At 45.2% G+C, this 21,308-nt stretch overlaps 1 protein-coding gene across 1 annotated transcript in view; it reads left to right on the forward strand.

Moving 5' to 3' along the window:
* Positions 1-11,801: 11,801 nt before the first annotated feature.
* AKAP12 (A-kinase anchoring protein 12) overlaps positions 11,802-21,308 on the forward strand; it is a 32,116-nt gene continuing 22,609 nt past the window's right edge. The window contains exon 1 of the mRNA XM_065834497.2: positions 11,802-12,162. Within this exon, the coding sequence (XP_065690569.2) occupies positions 12,025-12,162 (138 nt within the window). The 5' untranslated portion in view covers positions 11,802-12,024. The remainder of the gene's footprint in view (positions 12,163-21,308) is intronic.

Genomic DNA, 21,308 nt, shown 5'->3' on the forward strand with positions numbered 1-21,308 from the left:
AATGACAAAATCATAACAGTAGAGGGAGGGTGGTTAAAACCGTAGAAGACATTATCACTTTTTCCATTGTCAGGTTTATTTCCTGACAGAATGAAACACAATCTGGGGTAGTTTCCAAATATATTTATTGTTTCTGGAAATCAGATTTAAAATATGCAGTAAGAGAGAGAAAAAATAAGAGCAACACTTGTTCCTCAAGAAATCTGTCAGCCACTACATAACAGATCTTAGCAAAAAACAGAAGCTATGAAATAAAAAGTGATTTCATAAGCCTTCAAGAGATTTTTTTTCCCTGTAATAATCCAGTATTGAACAGTATCAATGTTACAAAGCCGCGCTAAACACTTGAGCCTGATCCAGCAAGACAGTGTCTCTGCTCTCATCACTTCTGACCTCTGAGTCACAAGCTGACAGAGAGGTTGGCCTTAACCTGTAATTTTCATTACACTGGTTGATCCCTGTCTATAGCTCGATGGGTGGCACATAGTTGCACAGAGGTTCACAGATGTCATTTTCACGGCTCACGCCACACAGCCCAGTGCAGGGTCGCAGCTTGTGATTTGAAAGATGTACAAAAAGAAAAAAAAAAAAAACAAACACACAAAGCATAACTTATAATCTCTGACTGTCTGGTGTGCCTAGCACTTCAGACTTGCTTTTTAAAAGGCAGCCCTTCTCAAAAACTAAATAACTTATTTCAAAATAGCCTGGATAACTTTAGCATTGAGAAGAGGCTGCTGGTGAATAAAGGAGGTGCCAAGTTCCTGGTCTCCAGATAGGACAACCCAGACCTGTGTGGTGCTGGCAGAGGGGGGACCCTCCTGGGCCCCCAGAGTGGCGAGAACCTTGGCAGCATGGGCAGCACGAGCAGCACAAGCAGCAGAGGCAGCAGAAGTAGCACGGGCAGCATGGGCAAAGTGGGCAGCTCTGCCCACCCAGGGAACAGGCACCAGGAGACCCCTTGCCCCACTGGTGGGCTTCCACTCCACAAGCCCACTGATTTGTGACAAGCTGGTGCTGAGAAATGCCTGTCAGGCACAGAGCATAGTTCTAACATAATCCGAGAGTCCTCTGGGAATGCTCCTGCCCTGCAACTGGCTTTTTTGGGAGCTGCTTTAGGTCAGTACTGACTGTTCATGAGAGGAAACTTCAGTAAAGTCCATGTGAGTTTTTAATCACATAGTGACCATGTTAATTGCTCATGCTCTTAATGCAGTGGTTTGTAGGTTGCCAGAAACAGTGGCCAAAGGGATTTGAGGACAGGTTTCAAAATGAGGAGGAGAGTTATAAAAAAAACCTGGTTTTAAGCATTGCCAGAGGGTTTATATTGTGCTGGAAATATTCTGGGTTTATGTCACCATCACAGGATGATTCTCAAATCTGTACTTACACATGCAGCAGTGATTTACAACTTCTAATTCCACAAGAAATAAGCTATGGAGTAGTGTCCATGTTGGTATGAAGTTTTGCTTTCCTCAGAGGGCTACTGCCATGACTGGACTATGCAGCAATTCTCTGCAGAAGAGGTATTGTTCTGAGACACCTCTGGCCTGACAGACACCTGCAGGCTTCTAAGTCAGAGACTGCATGTTGTGAGAGACCCCAACTCTAGGATAAGCCCATGCATTCTAATTCATCTTGCTGGTTCCTGGAAGGATATCTTGAAATCGTTAATTGCATTTTTGGACGACCTATGACCTTTAACAAGACGAGTATCTTCAGCCTGTCAGTATTCAAGAAGAGACTGGACAACACACTCAGACACATGGTGTGAACTGTGGGGTTGTCATATGCAGGGACAGCAGTTGGACTCAGTGATCCTTGTGTATCCCTTCCAACTCAGGACATTCTACGATTCTGTGATTCTATGAGCTTGCCTCGTCTTGTAGCTGGAGCCAGGCCAGATAAAGAGGGACTGATGTCTGCCAGCATTATCTCCATCCCCATTCCGCCATCACACATGGGCACGTGCTGAGCGAGGAGTCAGGCTACCGACCAGGCTATGGGCACAGAGGTAAGGCAACAGCTCCTGGATTCAGGCTGGAAGGGCTTGTTGATATGACATCCACGACAGCAGAGATTAAACCTTTTGTGATTATTTTGTATTCAGTTTTCAAACCAAACACTATATTTTTTTAAAAATTCTGTTTCCTTTCCCCTCATTCCTTTATCCTCATTACTGCCTCTGGGTTCTTATCGATTTTCTTTGCTTCCCTCCTACCTGGCCTTTGCTTTCTTTGTCTTTGGAGTCCCTAACCATCATCCCTACTTCTCTGCTGACTTCTATCATTCCCCACTTTGCCTTTCCTTCCTCCTTGCTTTCTCTTTTGCTTCCCCTTCTTCATTTCCTCTTCCTTCTCTGTGAGATTCATGGAAGTTGAATTCCAGCTGAGTGAGGCATCCCACACAGGGAAGGTAAACCACGGAAACATTTCTGATTTATCCTGAGTAGCTGCATTCACTGCTGTAGACTATCGCTACAACAGAGGGAAAAAAAAAAAAAAAAAAAGAAAATAAGAAAGGAGGTGCAAGTGAAAACTGTGACATGTAAAATGGCACATGAGAAGACCAGTGGCCAAAGAGAAAACTCTGGTTAATGTTGACCTTCGGTGCTTTGTGGTCACCTGGTGACTAGTACAGTCTCCTGCTTTTTCTAGTACTGTACATCTTCCCAAAACACCTTCCTTGGCAAATACTTTTACTTTGCCAGTCTGCTCTAAAATAAAGACTTTATATAGAATTTGTCTCCCTTTTGCTTCTACATTGTGTTTCCTCAGGACTGTGCTGTTTAGATATGTACTGGAAAAAGAAAACCTCTAGCTGTTCTGTATTCTGGCATCCAATTACAAGTTCTGGTGGAGCTAGACATTCTTGTAAACATGGCTGGACTATGGATGTTTCGCTTTCCTTAGGCTCCTTTATGACCTGTGGCATGCCACTCATCCTATGGGCCTCGTTCTCATCACGTCAGGATTTTCAGACTTTGCTTTGCTTTGTATTTGAGGGAAACAGAGTCTTAAAAGACAAGGGGGAAATACAGTATTATTATTTTTATCCTTTGCCTTCCCCTCTGTTTTTCCTGCTGCCTGGCTTCCATGCAGCTGTTGAACATTTAAGAAAAACATGTCTCCCACTGAGGAAGTTCCCTGTGAAATGAGCTTCAGGCAAGAGGAAATGTTAGTCCTGAGGTCACTCCTGAAATCAAGCCCTCGCCTGGCTGCTGTTGTGTTTTAAGGGTGATTTGGGAAAAATACTAGATATTTCCCACAAACAGCATAAAAAGAAATTAATGCTGGTGATCATGAGATGATCATATGATCTTTCAAATCTCACTATGTTTTTCTGGTATTTTCAGTCATGCTTTTCGAGTCTGCTTCCTAGATCCGAATGGGGCCAGGGGGGAGGGTGTAGATTACAGAGAGAAGATGACCCGCTGCTGCCAATCACAGCAAAAACTGGGAGGCCCCCATGCCCTCCACACTGCTGGCTGGAGAACACCAAACTTTTCTTTCCACTTAGACAGTGGAGCTACACCCCCTCGTTCACCAGGGAGTAGTATTTCTGTTAGATACAAAAGCGGTTTCTAATCTGCTCTGACCTTGGTGAGAAATTCAAGTCCAAATGTAGTAACATAGAAGCTGACAGGTCAGCCTGAAGAATTTGAAGTGGGAGAGGCTTCCTTGCCTTCTTTCTTTCTGTCTTTCTCTCCTTCTTTCCCTTGAAATCTTATCAAGGATCACTTCAAGTGCAGTGGCAGCCTGGCTGGTTGTAGAAATGACACCAGCTGTGTCGCTGTTCCTTCTGTGACAATGGAGGTGCAGAGAGCATTTACTGAGTGGGCCAAGGATGCCCTACTACTATAATACATTCTTACAAGTGGATACCCACCAAGAAAAGCATTTTACCTTTTCATGCGTTAAAACTGCAGAAGTTCATCTTAATTTTACATCAGTACGCGATGCTTTACAGAAAGACTTCTATCTCCACCCCAGAGGGTCTCTATTTTTTATTTTCCAAGACTAAAACACAGATCCACATAAAGGTTGTATATAGTCCTCACCACCGTTGAAGGTTTCCGCCTGTCAGGTGTGTTAGTGCCCTCTTTCACAATGACTAAGACAAAACGTGGACTATAGAAATGATCTGTGCTTGCTCTACTTCGTGCTCCCTTCTCACATCAGTAATCTTTTTTATGTGCCCTGACAACGAAGGGGCTAAAAATGCTTTGAGCCTGAATCCCAGTTCAGGAATTATTTAGAAGTCTGAAAGATTATGGTTATCTTTCTGGCTTTCTTCTGGTTATTTTTCTGGAAGCGAGCTTACTTTTGATCATGCTGACAGAAGGTTAAAAGCTTCTGGTTAAAAGTTTGGGTACTGCTTTGTACTTTGTCAGTCAAGCGACCAGACTAACATTTCTATTGATTGCTCATGACAAAAAAAATATAAATTATGAATGCCTAAGGCCTATTTACTGTTTGTATTACTGCAGAAACAAGCATGTCGAGTCATAGACAGACATCCCCCCTCCCCCATATTCAGCATTATAACAGGCAGAACAAAAGCACTTTCCTTGCATCGTAGAATTTACAATCTCATTACAAAGCTGCGGAAACGGCAGATCTTGCAGTTTCCCCCAATTCAGCAGCCACGTGCAACAGTCCAGGAAAAGGAGGAGGCATCGCCCACCCGGGGACCACCCAATAGCTCTGCATCCCTGAGCAGGGGGGCTCACCAGTGAAACCCAGGGGCTGAGGGGGACATGGGACCCCTCTGAGCCTGGACACCCTTACCAGCTCGGGGCTCACAGAAACAGTGCAAGCAGGGGGTCAGGGCAAAGGGGTACTCTCAAAGGAGAAAAGTGATGTGTCTGCAACAGATACAGGACACAAGGAAATAACAAAATAATGTTGCTGAGTAATCAGTGATCATAGGTCAGCCACATTGCTACCTAACTGCTGTCCCATTTTCTGTAGACGACATGTCAAAGGTATGATTTAATGAAGGGTTTGAAGGACTTTGCCTCCAGGCATCGGGAGCAGCATAAGGCAAAGCATAGGGGCTCCTGTCTGAAAATCTCAAAAGCAAATGAAGGAGGTGGGTAGCTGTGATCATCATCAATACAGAAAGACAGATTATACATACAGTGGGGCTAGATGAGGGAGTCAAAGACAAATAAATTGTGCTTGATGGAGAGCCAGAGGAAAGCTGCAAAGGAACAGGTCAAGGTAACAGGCTAGGGAAATTATCCTTCCAGCATCATTCCAGATGGGCACTAGCAGAGCAGGATGACACTTCTGCAGGTCAGAGGAAGAATGTAACAGTACTAAGACACAATCCTCATGGTCTCTGTGTTTCCTCTTAAATTTGTTTTCCTGTTCTGTTTGCTGGTATTGTGATCCAGAAAACATTTTGCCATTTCTTACCTGCAGCTATAGAGGTTTCCCAGATGGATTGACCATGCTCAGGGAGTACATCACAGGAAGAAGAATTACACAGCTTCTACACTACAACTGTCTCCTGGCTCAGCCAGGAGCCGCAAAACGTGAAGAAACTGCAGGTGAGGGGAGCAGGTAGCCTGAGAGGTAGGAAGGGTGACCAGAGCAGCTTCACATCCTGCTTCCTATTTACGGGACAGGGCTTCTAAGAAGGGACACAGCTGCCCGGGTGGTGGGCAGAGCTGGGTGACTGTCAGGGTGGTGGTCTCCCCTTGTGGAGGTACAGCCTGCTTGTGGCACCAAGCCTTTGGGAGGGGAGATGGGGATATACAGGCTCGGCAGGGACTGCTGGAGTTACCGGTGGGCATCTGGAGACCACAGTCCAGCTTGCAGAGGATGGAGGTCCCTCAGCAGCAGAGGCTGGAAGCATATTTCTGCCAGCAACAGAGGGAAGGTGTTTTCTTCACCAGCTGATGTGTACGTAGGAGGCAGGAGCTGGCAATATGCTAGGAAGAGCAAGAACTCACTTGAACAAAGCCCTGAGCAACCTCATCTAAGGTTGAAGCTCACCCTGTTCTGAGGAAGAGTTTGGACTAGATGACCTCTGGAGTCCCCTCCAACAGAAATTGTTCTCTCAGTCCATTTTAGATTCAAATTTAATTTTCGGAGTGCCAAGGCATTTCTAGACAGTCAGTGCTCTCAGTCCCAAGCCACAGGGACAAAAAAAACCTCACTCACCTGCTGCTGAGACAATGGGGTAACAGCACTGCAGGGACCTTCTGTGCCTCTTTATCTCTCACCTCTGGGCATTCCTTCCTTGATGAGGAATTTCCTCAGAGGACTGCTTGAAAGGCTTTTTTGGTGAGATGCAGGTGTCTGTGCAGCAGATAAAACACTGCAGTAGAAGTCACATTCTTCCACCCTTGCCACTGCCACTAAGTTTGCCTGTAAGCTGGTGTCCACACTGGTGATCTACTGTCCTTGCACCTGCACAACGTGTTATTTATTCTCCTGTTACACTGCATGACTACTAAGCTAATAACCTGAAAATGAACTGCAGCCTGGGTCTAGCTTTCCCCTCCTTAGCAGGAAAACAGACCACTTGGCATCACAGGGGTATGATGAAATAGAGCCCTTTGAGCTTCTTCCTTCTCCCAAAAGAAAATTCATACAGCATATTTTGTTTTCTTCTTTATAAAGTTATTTTTTTTCCCACTGAGGAAAAAACGTTCAGCCACTGTCTCTTCTAATCTTGAACACCAAAACATTGCCACCTGGAAATGCCAGTATTTTGATACAGATGGATTAAAGGCTGCCCAGAAACCTGAGCTCTTACAGGCCTGAGACAGCACCATTTGGGCAGTGACCAGGCCATGCTGTGCATCTCTTCAGACAAACTCCCAACGGGATGGACCTTTGCAGCCTCTTGCCCTATCCCATGCCCCTGAGAAGAACTACCCACAGGCAGGTGGTGACAACTGGATTACTGAAGCTTAACATATTTGTCCAACACCTCCTGGGAAGAGCAGGGCAAGCGAGGAACTGCTGAGGAGAGAAATTAGACTGAAGGCCAGGTCTGCCCTTCCCGAAATGGCTCCAGGATGTCCAACAGTGGTCTATGGGTCCTGCAGTAATGTGCAGCTACGCACTGGATGACACTTGTTATTCAAATGCACAGCCTTCACTGAAATAACCATCAATTCAAGACTGAAAGTAAATTTCTGCTACTAACATCATTTTTCAAATTGCACAGGTGTGGGGTGTCTTCATGCATGAATAGATATTTTCTGATCCAGATGACCTGTGATATGAACATATCAGATTTAGAGGTTCTGTTTGTTTTGTTCATCAGTCTGATTTTTCTTGTGTATCTTAGCTCCTGGGAAGTAAAGAAAGGGTTTTCTCCTAGCTAAATTTGCAAAATTTATCCTTTTCTCATTGTTTCTTCCTATGGCCTCATCAATGCTTGCAAGCAAACTATTTATACCTGGCTATTTTTGTAATTTTCTTCCTTTTACACTCATCACTACTCTGTTAGGCTGATACATTCTGGCTCCTTCAGCATATAAATTTATTTCTAACAGCATTCTGGGATTTCCTATCACAACTGGACAAAAGAGGGGGAGAAAAAGCTGAAGATAGCTGGTAAATACAGCTGAGGTGAAGTCAGAGCACTATATTCTCTATCCAGATCTAAGGTATGTTCTCAGGAGCTTCCCATTTTGAGAACACTTATACGATATGTTTCCACTTAGCTTTTATGCCAAAAATATCCCAGCGTGGCTCCACCACTGATAAAAGCAGCAGGAGTGTTCATGTAAACAGGGCTCCAGGCAGCTGCCAGTGATCTCAGTTGCTTTCTTGCACAAACCTGTGAACAGCCAGCCTAGATCAGATACAGGGAGCCTGTGTCACACAGGCTGGGCAGATGGCCCTGTTCCCCATTGTAGGTGCTGGGGACCACCCCTCCCATCTCCATCCCACTGTCAACTCCTTGGCCACTCCCCTGCTCCTCAGGTGCAGCTGGAGCAGGTGGCAGCAGCAGAGCTCATGGTGATTTGCAGGAACCAACAGAGTCAAGACTGCAAGAAGTGGATGGGAGAATCATGAATGGAGCAGAAGACAACAGGAAGATAGTCCACCAACACAGGCTGAGACCTGTGGTTCATCTCTTCTTTACAAATGCATCAGCACTGGCTACATAGATTATAAATGCTTTTGGAATAGTAGCAATTTTTGAAAATGAGCAGATTAAGCCCTTCCCACAGACTCTGCATTTTAAATCTAATTATGAAAGTTATCCAGATCTCAAGGAAGTTTAAAGCAAACACATGCTAGCTGCAGTGCTAAAAAATTGTCCTGCCATTTGGAAGATCTGTGCTTGGACCTCTTAGTAGGAGTTTCCTCAAAGATATTTCACTGGATAGGTCTAGATAAGATGCTAGTAGTGCTTAAATTATTATCTTTTTGGCTTCATTGGTTTCATCCTAAAATGTGTGTATGCATACTTCTGTCAATAGCTTGAATATTATTCCCTCAGCACCAACACTTGGTGACTTAGGAAGAGGATCATCTGAAGCATACGTGACTCTGTTTCACTGAAAAGGCTGTCAAGAGAAACAAACTTTGTGCTTGAAAAATTCTTATATATAGCAAGAGCCAGTCGCAGTGTTCAGGTCAAAGGTCCAGACAATAACTGCTCTAGCACAGGGGCATAAGATAAAGAAACACAGGAAGGATTACTCATGCCAGAGTCACACCTGTCATTCATCATGATTCCTTCTGTACAGACAGCGTACAGACCATCATGAGAGGCTGAAAGGGAACCAACCAGCCTGTGGGGCAGGGTGGAGATGTTGGACATCTCAGAGTCCCTATGCTATATTTACTCCAGAAAAGAAAGCATAATCAAATAAATAAAAAAAAAAAAGAAGAAAGGAGACAGAAGCTGTGCCCATACTAGGGATTAAACAGGGCTGGGACCCTGGCATATGGCTGCCTCTGTCACATGTTCACAGAGACATGATGGTTTGGAGAGGGGAAAAGTTAGGTGTGTACAATCAAGCCATGCTGCACTCCTCAACCTTAAAACAAGAAAGCAGCCCCTAGCACATTTTATTTGGCTATATAGCTGTAGCTGAAGAGTTCCAGTAAAGAGGAAGAAATTTGCATTCAGAAGATGACCAGCGGATGGGCATTGGAGTAGGTCTGACCCAGCTGCAGTATTTGCAGCTGTGCTCCAAGACTGCTGGGCACACAACAGGCAGTGCCAGGTGTGAGCAGAAGGACTAAAGAGCAATTTTAGATGGGAGGAAGGAGGTTGCGTTCTAACTGCTTGCAAGGAAAGCATTTTGTGGTCAATGAACAGTGAAAAGAGAAATGATATGGCACATATCCATCTTAGGGCCAGCACTCTTCAATGTCTTTATAACTGACTTAGATTCAGAATTTGAGGAAATGCTTAGTAAGTTTGCCCATGACACAAAATTGGGAGGAGCTGCAGAGAGGCCCTGCAGAGGGATCTGGACAAATCGGAGAACTGGGCAATCACCAACCGTATGAAGTTCAACAGGAGTAAGTGCCGGATTTTGCACCTGGGACACGGCAACCCTGGCTGTACACACAGACTGGGGGACGAGCCTGACAGTGTTCAAGAAGAGACTGGACAATGCCCTCAGACACATGGTATGAACGGTAGGGTTGTCATATGCAGGGACAGGAGTTGGACTCGATAATCCTTGTGGATCCCTTCCAACTCAGGACATTCTATGATTTAATATGGTTAAGACCTTGAATTATGTCACATTTCCCTCCTTGAGAAGCTCCCTGGCAAATCCACCATCTTCCCTCCCACTGCATGGACAGCTCCTGGCTGCTCCCTGTGTCCCTGAGCCCTGCTGCTGGTCTTCCCCTTGCCAAAACAGGAGACCTCTGTGTCTGCACCCAGGGTTCATGGCTGAAGGGGAACCCAAGATGGCTCTGCAGCAGCCGGGCTGGCCTCAACCCTCAGTGGCACCTGGGAAGGAGCAGCTGAAAGCAGGGAGAAAGGCAAATTTGGAGAGGAATGGAGGTGGTGCCAGTTCTTCCTCCACCACAGAAGCGGGCATTGAAGGGTGGCAGTCATGAAAGGCTCGGAAAGGGTTGCTTGCTCTCTTGCCATGGATACTGGCTGACAGATGATCCAGGAGCATTAGATGGTTACGAGGAAGTTCTTCTACAGAGACTCTGTTAGACATTACTGAAAGCTTTGTCCTGTGGCTCTTCACTCTGGAGCTGCCAGGCACTTCAATTTGTCTGTGTCTCTGGCCTCAAAGGCTGCCTGGAGGACAGAGTGTTTTAGAAATTGGTCTTACAGTGAGGACCAGAGCACACTGCCCTTCGATGTGCAGCTCCCTGGCAGCTCTGTCCTGGCAAAAGTTAGGGTTAATGGGTTAACCACCACTTTCAGTGGGTTTTGTTTCCACCTCCCTGAACCAGGTGCCCACACAACTGGTTTTCACTCCATTCTTACTTTTGCTGTTCTCCTGTAAAACAAATCCCCTAATACTTGCTTTCCAGAGATGAGGAACAAATCTTGGAACATTAACAAAACTGTTGGGCAGTTAAGTGACATCAGGACAATGTGCTCCTACAGTGACACACATACATATATGAGAAAAAAGGTTGATTTGAAAATGAGCGCGACGAAGCAGAATGGAGGAGATGTTGGTTCCATTTGCTGATTCATGATAGCAGGTTCTGCTGAATGCCAGGGACTCTGGTAGGTTCTCCTATTAGCTGAGGGAGTTGCTGCAGGGTTTTTTTCAGTCATTGTCTTCATATGTCTTGATTTTTTTTTTTTTTAAGGAAAATTCTGAACATTGTGTGGAGATCAGGCAATTTATAGAATGAGTTTTTAAGAGAATGCTTTTTTTCTGAAGGAACCAGTGTTTTGGTGGGTGAGAATTGGTTTAAATGTTTTAAAGGAAATTGTATATGGTTCTAGAGTATGTACTGTGAACTCTTCTGGTCCTATCTGGTTTTAACCATTAACTCCATAGAGGATGTATAGATTTACATGTTCAGAAAAAACAGATTTTATACTTATGGTGAAGAACAGCGAATGGATTCCTTTGCTACCCATTTGGCACATTGTGCTTGGTTTATTTTAATGTATGTGGTATTTCCTTGCTGATACTTTCAGAAAGCACTGGATAAGAGCATACTTGTGTCCACATTGGTCCTTCTTTTGTGGCACAGGAAAAGAAGCTTTTTGTGTTCTGGGCTAGGAGAGAAACTACCATGTTCTTTGCTTTCCTTGCTTATGCCATGTAATCTGGTATGAATTAATAGACAGGAACCTGTCCTGCGTGATGACAAAAAAAAAAAAAGCATTTTTGTTTTGTTTTTTCTTTTTCTCTAAAGTTGCCTAAGACATAGGACCCTACTTTTCTGCATCAGCTGAAATCTGGACGTCCTTCTCGCAGCCAGGCCCAGCACAGGTCTGCAAGCCCTTGGCGCTGGAGGCTTGGGGCGCCGGAGACGAGCCCTCGGGGCAGAAGCTGGGAGAAGCCCTTTGGGGGGTGCGGGGCAGCGCGGCCGGGCAGGGGGCTCAGCCCTTGGGCTAGAGCCCCCGAGGGTGCTGGTGAGGGGCGACTCATCCCAGTGAAGACGAGGAGGGGGCTGAAACGCTGAGTCAGCGCCGCGGTGCCGCCGTGGAGGACAGGGGCCGGGCGGCGCCCCCACCCCGGTGACACCGGCCGTGCCCGGGAGAGGAGCGGCCCCCGGCCGGCGCGGCGGTGAGCAGGGCGCTGCCCCCCTTGGCCGCTCCTTATCAGCCCGATTTGATGCTGCAAGGCGTGTCCGGGGCTCTGCTCATGTGATGGAGCAAGAGGCAGACGGGCGGGGGGACCAGGGGAGGAGGTGATTTTCCTCGCTGGCTCTCCTTCGGTTTCTCTGCTTTTTTTTCTCTTTCTCCAATTTTTTTCCCTCCCCTCCTATCGCTCCCTAAAGGAGTTTGCGGAGAGCGAGGTTCCTTCATTCCCGGTTGCGCCGCCGCCGCCCTCCGCCAGCCCCCGCCCGCGGCTCCGCACGGCCGCGGGGCAGCGCCATGGGCGCCGGCAGCTCCACCGAGCCGCCCGCCCCGCAGGACGGGGACGGAACCGCCGCCGGGCCCCCCGGCACCCCTCCGGAGCTGCTCCCGGCAGAAGAAGCAGCGGCGCCCCAGCCGCCGGCGGAGCCCGCCAAGGTAAGGCAAGGCGCGGCGGGGAGCCGGGTAGAGGGGACACGGGCGGCGGCTCCCGTCGCACCCCCGGTCCGGGGAAACTTTCCCGCCCCGGCGGTGGGCACCTGCCGCAGCCGGCAGGCACCCTCTGGAGCGGGCGAGGAGCAGGGGCGCGGCGGCGGCCACCGGCGGGGCCAGGACTGCGCCATGGCCAGCGCCGCAATCATAAAACTCCCGCCGGCGGCGGGGCGGGGGGCGAGGGCGGCCGAGGGGCCGCCGCCGCATTTGTGTGCGGCCGTGCGGGTGGGAGAAGGGCCGCACCCACCCGCAGCGGGGTCTGCGCCAAGAAATCTCTTGACTGCGGTCCTGCAGCCGGCTCGCAGCGGTGCCCGGAGCTCCCGTGGCTTTCCGCAGCCTCCCCCCGCCATCCTCTCCTCTCCCGGGGATGCAGGTGGGAGGCGCGTCGGGGTGCGGCCAGCCCGCCGCTTGTGCGGTTTCTTCAGCTGGGCGCCAGTCTCGGTGTGTCCCCCCACACCATGCCGCACCCCTCGGTCTCAGGCTCACCTGAGCCGCAGCCCCCCGCTCCGGGCGGGCGGGGAAGGGGGCGGCGGTGGCCGCGGCGTGGGCTGTAGTGATGGCTTTGATGCTGCCTGGTGTCATACCGCATAGGGGAGAAAGGGGAGTGACTCGCTAACTCTCGGCCAGTAGGGAGTAGAGGAGCTCTAGGTATATGTTATTTTTAATAAAGACGTTGAAGAATTGAAAGAAATTCTTTTAAAACATGTCTGGTGTTTAAAAATAGATTATGAATGAACCCATTTATCCCTCTGGAATAGGCGCGTTTCGGGGATTCTGGGACTGAAAGGGAGGTTATGTGCATCTACGTGTTTACATAGCATTGCTTTGGGGTTAGGAGTTGGTTTGTTAGGAGAGAAACAATGCAACGTTATACCGAGATCCCCTTCGTTAGGCTCTTCAGAGTTTGGGTACTCAGAGCAGGGTTACTCAGAAGTTTCTGTTGCTGGTGTGTGGGTGTGTTAGAGCTTGAGAACTGGTTATGACTTTGCTTCTTTGACCTTGTGGTTCAGATTTAACTTTCAAGTTGAATTTCCCATAGTTCCTGGCTGCCCCTAGACCTCCTTGTGTGTGTTTTGACAGATTTGAAAACCACATTGAGAATTAACTTTGAATTAACTGCGATTTATTTTATTTTCTATTTAACCAAATAAGCATTAGCAATTGGTGTTGGTTAACAAAATATTTGACAGTTGTGTTGGGAAATTTTAGAGTTCAGATGCTGAAATTTAGACACGAGAGAATTTATAGCGGGCAAGTGTTTGGCTTCTGTGGTTGTTTAAAATGAAGATAACGTGACTTTGAAGAAGGGACTTAATATTCATAGCCATATTTATTCAGTTATGGGAACTAAGACTGTTAAAAAAAGAGAATACCATTGATGCTGTTGTCAAATTATTATTATTATTGTAGTTTGTGTCTTCTACGCTTTAGGAAAATGTTTTCTAATAGATTTTTACCTTGTTATTTAAGTAGAACTGTTTAAAGGTGGGGAAGCTCTTTAATGATTTCACTGCTGTAAGAAGTATTGCTACTCTTCTTCTGAAACAGTTGGTTTTGCCTTCCATTACATTAAAATAAAAAGAAAAATAAGTGTTAATGAAGTTGGGTCATGCTTTTTTTTGTATCTCATTCAGTCTGTTCTTACTAGAGTAAGGTAATTTCATGCAGGTTTGTGACACAGTTTTTTTAACACTATTCCTTTCAGCCCTTTGAATTTGAAAATTGCCAGATCCTGCATTGCCCCTGGAGAAATCTGTAAAAGAGCTAATTTGTTTGCAAAAGATACAGTGGGGACATCTTGAAGGATGGTCTTCTTTCTTGTGCTTTCCAAATGAAACCCTTATCACAACCCCCTCTTTTAGAAGAAAAACTTTGAAAACTGACTTAAATGGAATCCAACTTGAGTGAGCCTTGGCAAGTCAATCACAAATAAATTGTCTAGGCAACTAGTCTCATATGGGTTATAAAATCCCACAGCAGTTGTGCTTTTTTTTTGTCACTTGGAATTCCTTGAAATATTTGATCAAGTTTCTTTTATTAAATAGTTGTATTTTGTACAAGATAAAAAACCTCTTTCCCCTTTCTTCTAGAAAGGGCCAAATTTATAGCCTTTAAGCTGGTTTGTTATTCACAGGAGACTCTTTGGCCAGATACCAGCTTGTGAGGTGTCCTAGTTATGGGAAGAGGGAGTGTACAGTTCTGTGTTCCTTACTTCTGCAGCCCAGGAGGTGTGAGAGACCCTGTAAAGCACTTGGTTTACAGTGGGGAGCGCTTTGGGAGCTTTTGGGTGTTGGCTTACAAGCACTGAGAGTTAAATGTGGGCTCAAAGGGTTAGGACCTCAGCTGTTCACCCCATCCTTTCACAAGTTGCTGGTGAATTACACATAAAGCAGCTCCAGAGTTTCCAGCCCAGCCTGTTATTGGGACTTGAAACTGGTGTTTTGTTTTGTTTTACTGTAGCAGACAAGGCTTGAACTCTGGCAGTAGAGGAGCTTCTCCTTATCTCACATAGCCACCCCACTGCGGGAAGCCTCCTCTGCAGAGGAGCGTGGCAGATCCTGGAGGTCCTAATCCATTTGCATGCCTGAACTGAATTAATCAGATTTGTGAATCAACACCCAAGGTCTTGTTGGAATCAAGGCACAGGGTGTGGCCTCACAGAAGGTTGATCTGTCTGATAGAGTTATCTCCTTGCTGTTTGAGCAGCAATACTCTTCCCCCTCCTCTTCTTCCCAGTCCCTCTTCCCTGTCTTGCTCCAGGTGACACAGTCGCACCTCACACCACGTCTGGTCCTTTCCTTGCCTTTCAAGAAGCAGGGATAATTTTTTATTTTTTTTTTTTTTTCTGGGGCATTTCCCTGATGTATTAGTGAATTCTGTTGACTCCTGTGATGCTCAGGTAAGACCCAGAGCCCGAACAAGGCAACCATGTGCAGCAGGGCAGGAGATGAAATGAAAAAACTTTCCCTGTCAGTGGCAGTGAGCTGGTAGACCCTGTCTGCTTGGGAAACCTCCATCAGACCGCCCTGAGTAGCACAGAGGCCTGAAGCTTGGCCTGAGTAGTATTTAACAGATTTCAATAATAATAGTGCTAGAAGTAGGAAAAAGATCTTTGTCATCTCACAGAGGAGACCAGACTGACAAAAGCTTTGAGGTGTCCTGTGGGATGTGTCCCGTGCTCCTGCCTCCTCCCGAGGCACCTGCAGCTTCCTCTCTGCTGCTTCTGGCACTGGCTGAGCTCGTTCCAGGAGCTAACCCCCCTAAGAAAGCTGTTCAGCTTCTTTGGCAAGGTCATTCTCTGCTGATTTAGCAAGATGTATTGGCTTCTGGGACTCGGATGGCAGAAGTAGCAGGTGCAGGGGACCAGGCAGGACCTTGTGACCGGGACTGAGCAAGTTGGTGGCAGCACATTGGTTCAGGCATGTCCATCTTGTGACCTCCCTCTCTGTTTGCAGCAGTGACGTGCCTCTCACTCACCTTCCCATTTGGATGCTGAGCATCAGGGAGAGCTGGGAAAAGATGTCGGTGCGCTGCCACTTGAAGCTGTGCCCTCCCAGGTCCCATGGGGCGGAAAGCAGCTACAAGCCTCGTGCGTGACGCAAGGAGAACTGCGTCATCCTACCAACATCTCAACTAAAGCAATTGCCATAACCACCCCCCCCTTCACTGGCTTTTGTATTATTTAGAAGCTCAAGGTGCCATTTTTAATACAGGTTTCTTTTTGCAGACCTGCGAAGGAAGCAGGGCTGCGTTGGAGCAGCTACCTGAAATGGCATAGGGAATAACACTTAAAAAGAGAATCTGGAAAAATACTGGCATGCTAATAATCTATTCTTGCAGCAAAATCTAAGTTTGGCAGAGATAATATTTTGCAGCAATTGATGGCTTTAAAACTTTGTGTAGTGAATTCCTGGCTTGCTTGCAGGCGAAGGCCCTTACTCAAGAGCAGTGAATCGTTCAAATGGTGTTTTCGGAATAGTTCCCATTTCTGAGTAGTAACTTGATTATGCTACCTGCGTTGTAATGAGAGCAAGTGTCTGCTAGACAGTAAATATTTGGAACTGTCTCTTCTAAAGAGGTTACCAGCTGAGATGTCAGAGTGTCTTATTGTCTGAGCGCCTGACAAATAACAGCTGGGACAGACTTACATCTGCTGTTTAAACAACTGCGTTCTGGTGAGGGAGCTGAGTCAGCCTGAAAACACTACATTTGCAATGGTAAAATTAAGCTTAATCAGGTACCACAGGAAAGTCCCAAGACTGCGTCTCTAACAGCCCCAGTTTGAGGCATTTGTTCTGAGTGATGAGGCTGCAGGGTTTTCCTGGTTTAACAGGGTCTGATTCCTTCTAAGTGCTTCTCTTCCAACTGGGAAGGAAGAAACTAATGTAGTTTGGTGGTAAGGTTTGGAGGTCTGCCCATGCCTGTGGGGTGGCTGGGGAGAAAGCATAAAAATGCCTAATTGAAAAAATGCACAGTGGAAATTGGTGTCATGGATCCCCCGAAAGCGTGAAATAACTCCCTAATCACACACGAGATAGGAGGGAGGTGGGAGAGGCAGCGTCCGGGCACTTTGAAAGCCGAGGCAATTAGCTTGTGTTTGATGTGATAGAGGCTAAAGAGATGCAAAGAGGAGTGTCAGGTCTTTGATAGTCCTTCTGGTTGGAAATGCACGCAGTGGTTGTAGCTACTGAAAGGAGAGTAACTTGCTTTGTGCTCAGTCCTTCTTCTAACTGAGCCTTAGCGTCTGGATGTGGATGTACCTATGTGAACGTCTAGGGTAAGGTGGTGTCTGGGGACTGCTATGCAGAAAGAACTGAAAGATTTGAGACTCAGGAAGGAGTTCAGCTTGGGTCAGGCTTAAGGTGTGGACCAGAATGACAGGTTGGGAGTAGTGCTTCCTTCACAGGTTGCAAAAAGAGATCACAGAGATAATTTGGGAGCAAAAACTATTTGTTTTGTTTCAGCCATGTGGATTTTGAGGGTAGTCATCCATAAGAAGGTTTCACAAGCACATCAGATTGAGCATTAGGCCAGAAGATCTGAGGGAAAGGGAAGGAGAAGGCTCTTGACTTGGTCTGCACGAAATGTTACCCAGAAATAAGGTATCGAAATTGAGTATGCTGTTACATGCCTGATAGAGTAAGTGCCTTATGTTTTCTCCACCTGGAATTTGCAATGTCCCGCAAACCTCTAATGCTTTGGCTAATGCAAAACAGGACAAACTGCTGTAAACAAAGAGTTGGAATGACCTAAATTCAGTTGTGCAGGTTTTTTTGTTTTACTATTTGTTTTGTTTTTTTTCAAATGTTGATGTTTGAAGATCTTTTTAATGAAGTGATGTGTGTTAAGAGCCGACTCACTGAGCAGACCAACAGTGCTGCAAGCTTTCCCAAAGTTTCAAAATCAAACTTCAGGAAAAATATTAGAGACCATTACGTTAGTTTGCTCAGTTGTTCAGACAGCTGGATCTGGCTATTTTAGTAATCTAATGTAGAATCAGTGTAGCAGGATTAACAGAATGAGGCAAAATTAACTCTGGTGTGTTTGGGCCTGGTGTGAGGAATCCCTGGAATGATTTGGGTCTGGTACAAGGAATGTTGGGAATGATGGTGATTGCTGGTGGGGGAAGGAGCTGGGTGCATGAATGAAGTGTGCGCTAATGTACAGTGAGAGAAGAGCGACCTACTCTTCATCTATATCTCATGTAATTCTTTGTGTTAGTTTTCTCTATACATTTTAAATTCTGTGTGCATTTAGTGGAGTCAAACAGTTGGACCTAATGCCATATGCAAAATGGAGCAGAAGCTGCTGTTACAGTGACATGGGCAACAAGCCCTATGCATTTTAGTCTAATTAGCTGTGTGTGTACACCCTTTGCTTCTACCTTTGTGGTGGATATGAGGGAAATCTTTAAAAAATAAGTGCAGGATGCATGGTAGTGGCATGATAGAAGCCAAAGTGTTGCTTCGGTGATTGCCTTTTTTTTGGAATGAAGAAGCTGAAGGATCAGTGAACTGGGTAATCAGTACTCTTCGCTTTCGCCGTTTCTCCTGCATTTATGAGACAACACATTCATAAATTAATTAATAATCAAAAGAGATTGATGAGTGTGTGCCACAGAAACCAGATAGATGTTGATAAACCTGCCAACTGAAATGCCTCATTACCTGTAGATAAACATATGGAGTTGAATAACGAGATTCCTAATACCGTTAATTTTGTCTTTTAAGATTTTCACCTATCTCTCTAACCTTGGACTTTGTATTTGTCTAAGCTTTACAACAATTCTCAATGGAAGTAAGAACACAGCTCACTAAATTAGACATAATTGGACCAAACTGCGGTTTTGATCCCTTCAGAGAAATGAAGCAGTTAATGTGAGTGAAAATGGAAATTAGTTTCTTTTGAGGACTAATGCAGTGGGACAGACTGCACTGACCCTCATAAAAAGCCTGAGCAACTTTTTCCAGAACAGAAAACTTTTTTTTCTGTTTTAAACTAATGATGCTGTTGTGTCTTCCCTCACATTACAGTCCCCCACCCCAATGCATATTTCTTCTCCTTTGCACACGTTTTTAATTTGAAAAAAAAATCAAAACTAATAAAACAATTTTTTTTTATCCAATTATTTCAAGTAGAACACTTGATTTGGAAATCTAAATTTGCCCTCCTGTAGCCAACAATCACATCAAACTCTTTCCCAAGAGACAGGGGTAAAAAGGTCCCTGTGCTGTGGCAGGGTTGGGTTACACTGCAGGTCTAATAACATTTGAAAGTATTGAGGTTTTGCATGTATTTACATTTTTACTCTGTTGTGACTGATGTATCCTGCTTTCAAAACAGAGCCTATGTACAGAGTGAACAAGGATTACAAATATAGTAGCTGGTAGTAAAAACTACCTATGTTCTTACATTTAGCAATGTTTTTACATTTGATTCTGTTCTTACTGGAAGGTATCACAGCATTTTACAGTTGGAAAGGGTTATCTGCTAGATTCAGTGACTTCTGAATTTTGGTCACAAATCTTTGGGATGTTGTAGAGCCACTGTTTTCTCTTGAATGCATCACACTGTAGCATAAATTCAGAGCTGGGGAAATATTAAGTGTTACCACAGTTAATATCTTGTCGTAACACTCAAGGCTCTATATAAAAAAGAGACAAGTTGTACTGCATTGGAGTACCCAGTCCCTTTGTACGCTGGTTCCTCATAGAGTCCACAGGTCCATATTAGGTATATAGGCATGTGGTAGACTTTATGTGTCTATACTTATGACTCCAGCTTTAAAATGGTTTGCTGATTGGGGAAGGTTTGGAAAGAAATGCAAGGAAATGTTTGAATCAAGTGAGGAGTGCTAACATATTCAGTACTGTTGCCTTTCTTGTGACTTCAAAGAATTGTTGGTGCTAATTCTGGGAGTATCATCTTGAAGTGTACATCCATGGATTTATGATCAAATAGCCAAGTGTCCTTGGAGCCAGTAAAGTTGTTTTGTTTGCAGGAGTAGCAGTTGTCTTACAAGAACGAATGAGTAAAATTTATCATTTTTTAAAAATTGTCCTTTAATAACTTTGTTTTGAAGAATGTGAAAGCCCTTTAAGAATTAGGTTGTTATTTTCTGTGTCTATGTGTTGCTAGTCTTTAATCAGTTACTATCATTCCATTAATGCTGTGTGCAACTGCAGAAGAGCTTTCCAGAGTTCACATGCCTTTGTTCAGTGGTGTGGCATTTTTATTCCTCCTGAGTCCCCGTGCTTCAGATTTATGAGAAGGATGATGTGAGAAGCGGGAATGTAATCTGAGTGTTGAGCCATTCCGTATTTCTTCTATTTAATATCTGGTCTCAGCATGTGAAGACTCTGAAGCCAAATTATTCCATCTGTGGTACTGGCAGTAGAGCAGAATGGGGTCCTTTTTTGCGAGGTGGATTATGTGGCTGTGAAAGGCAGCTTTGAGGAGTGCAGCAACTCCAGGTGGAAACAATTTGGCTTAATTAAGGGCTTCTGAACTGAAAATTTGGAACCCAAACACACACTTTGTTGCCTGTGGAAGTGGGGTATGGCACTTCTCTCGAATCCTGCCTGGCGCATAAAAAAGTGGTTGAATGATAAGAGGAAAGCTGTTTGCCTGGCACGTGGTATGTTGATTTGAAATTCTGTTGCAGCAGGCTAATTGCTAATAAAAATAAATAAATGGATCTCCCCATTCAGAAGCTTGTTTTAGTGGGTTTTGGAAGAGAATCATCAGGAACGTGGCATCTTTCTGATCCCAGTCTGGCGCTTCGAGCGTTTGGATGTTGCATTAGACTAAAATACGGGATGTATCTGTGGTTCCTTCGCTTAATTAACATGGCTTCACTGGCAGTATTTTGGGAGTACAGCTGAGTAATAAGACAATGATATGTAATTAAGGTTTGCTGTTCTACCAAAGGAGCTGTAAACCTGCGCTTCAGGAATAGGGATTGAAGACGTGGTTAATTAGTTGAAATGGCTTCTGTTGGAAGGTAACACCATTGGTTGGAAAGCTACCTAATTAAACAAATAATTAAAGGGTAAGGAAGTATTTTCTAATGGCCACAATGTATTTCGTACTTTTAAAATAAAAAAATATGCTTCTGAAAGTATCTTCCTTGTTACATGGCAAGCCAATACAAATTCTAAAAATAATTAAAATGTGTCAAATGTGAAAGCTGAAATATTTTTTGTTACATCTATTAGCTAATCTAGACAAAAAAAAAAAATCAAATATTATGGTGCAGACTCCCAAGGAATTACAGAGCTTTTTCCCTCCCTGTAGGAATAATCCCTGCCCAATAACTGAGGCCCAAAAATTCTAGTTTTGATCCCAGTTTCACTGAATTTCCTCATGGGACTTATATATTCCACTTTCTGTCCTGAAGAGTTCACATTATTTGTAGTTGTATTGTTTATGATAAGATAAGCACATCAGCAGAGGAGCGATACCAAAGGCTGTAATGTAGACAGGATTCATGCATATACCAGAGGAGCTATGCCTGACATTTTGACGAATGAAACTATCTTTCCATTAGATTCATGTTCATGCTAGAAGCCAATTTCTACACAACGTTGTAG

Source organism: Patagioenas fasciata, chromosome 3 (assembly GCF_037038585.1).
Source record: "Patagioenas fasciata isolate bPatFas1 chromosome 3, bPatFas1.hap1, whole genome shotgun sequence".
Taxonomy (NCBI): Eukaryota; Metazoa; Chordata; class Aves; order Columbiformes; family Columbidae; genus Patagioenas; species Patagioenas fasciata.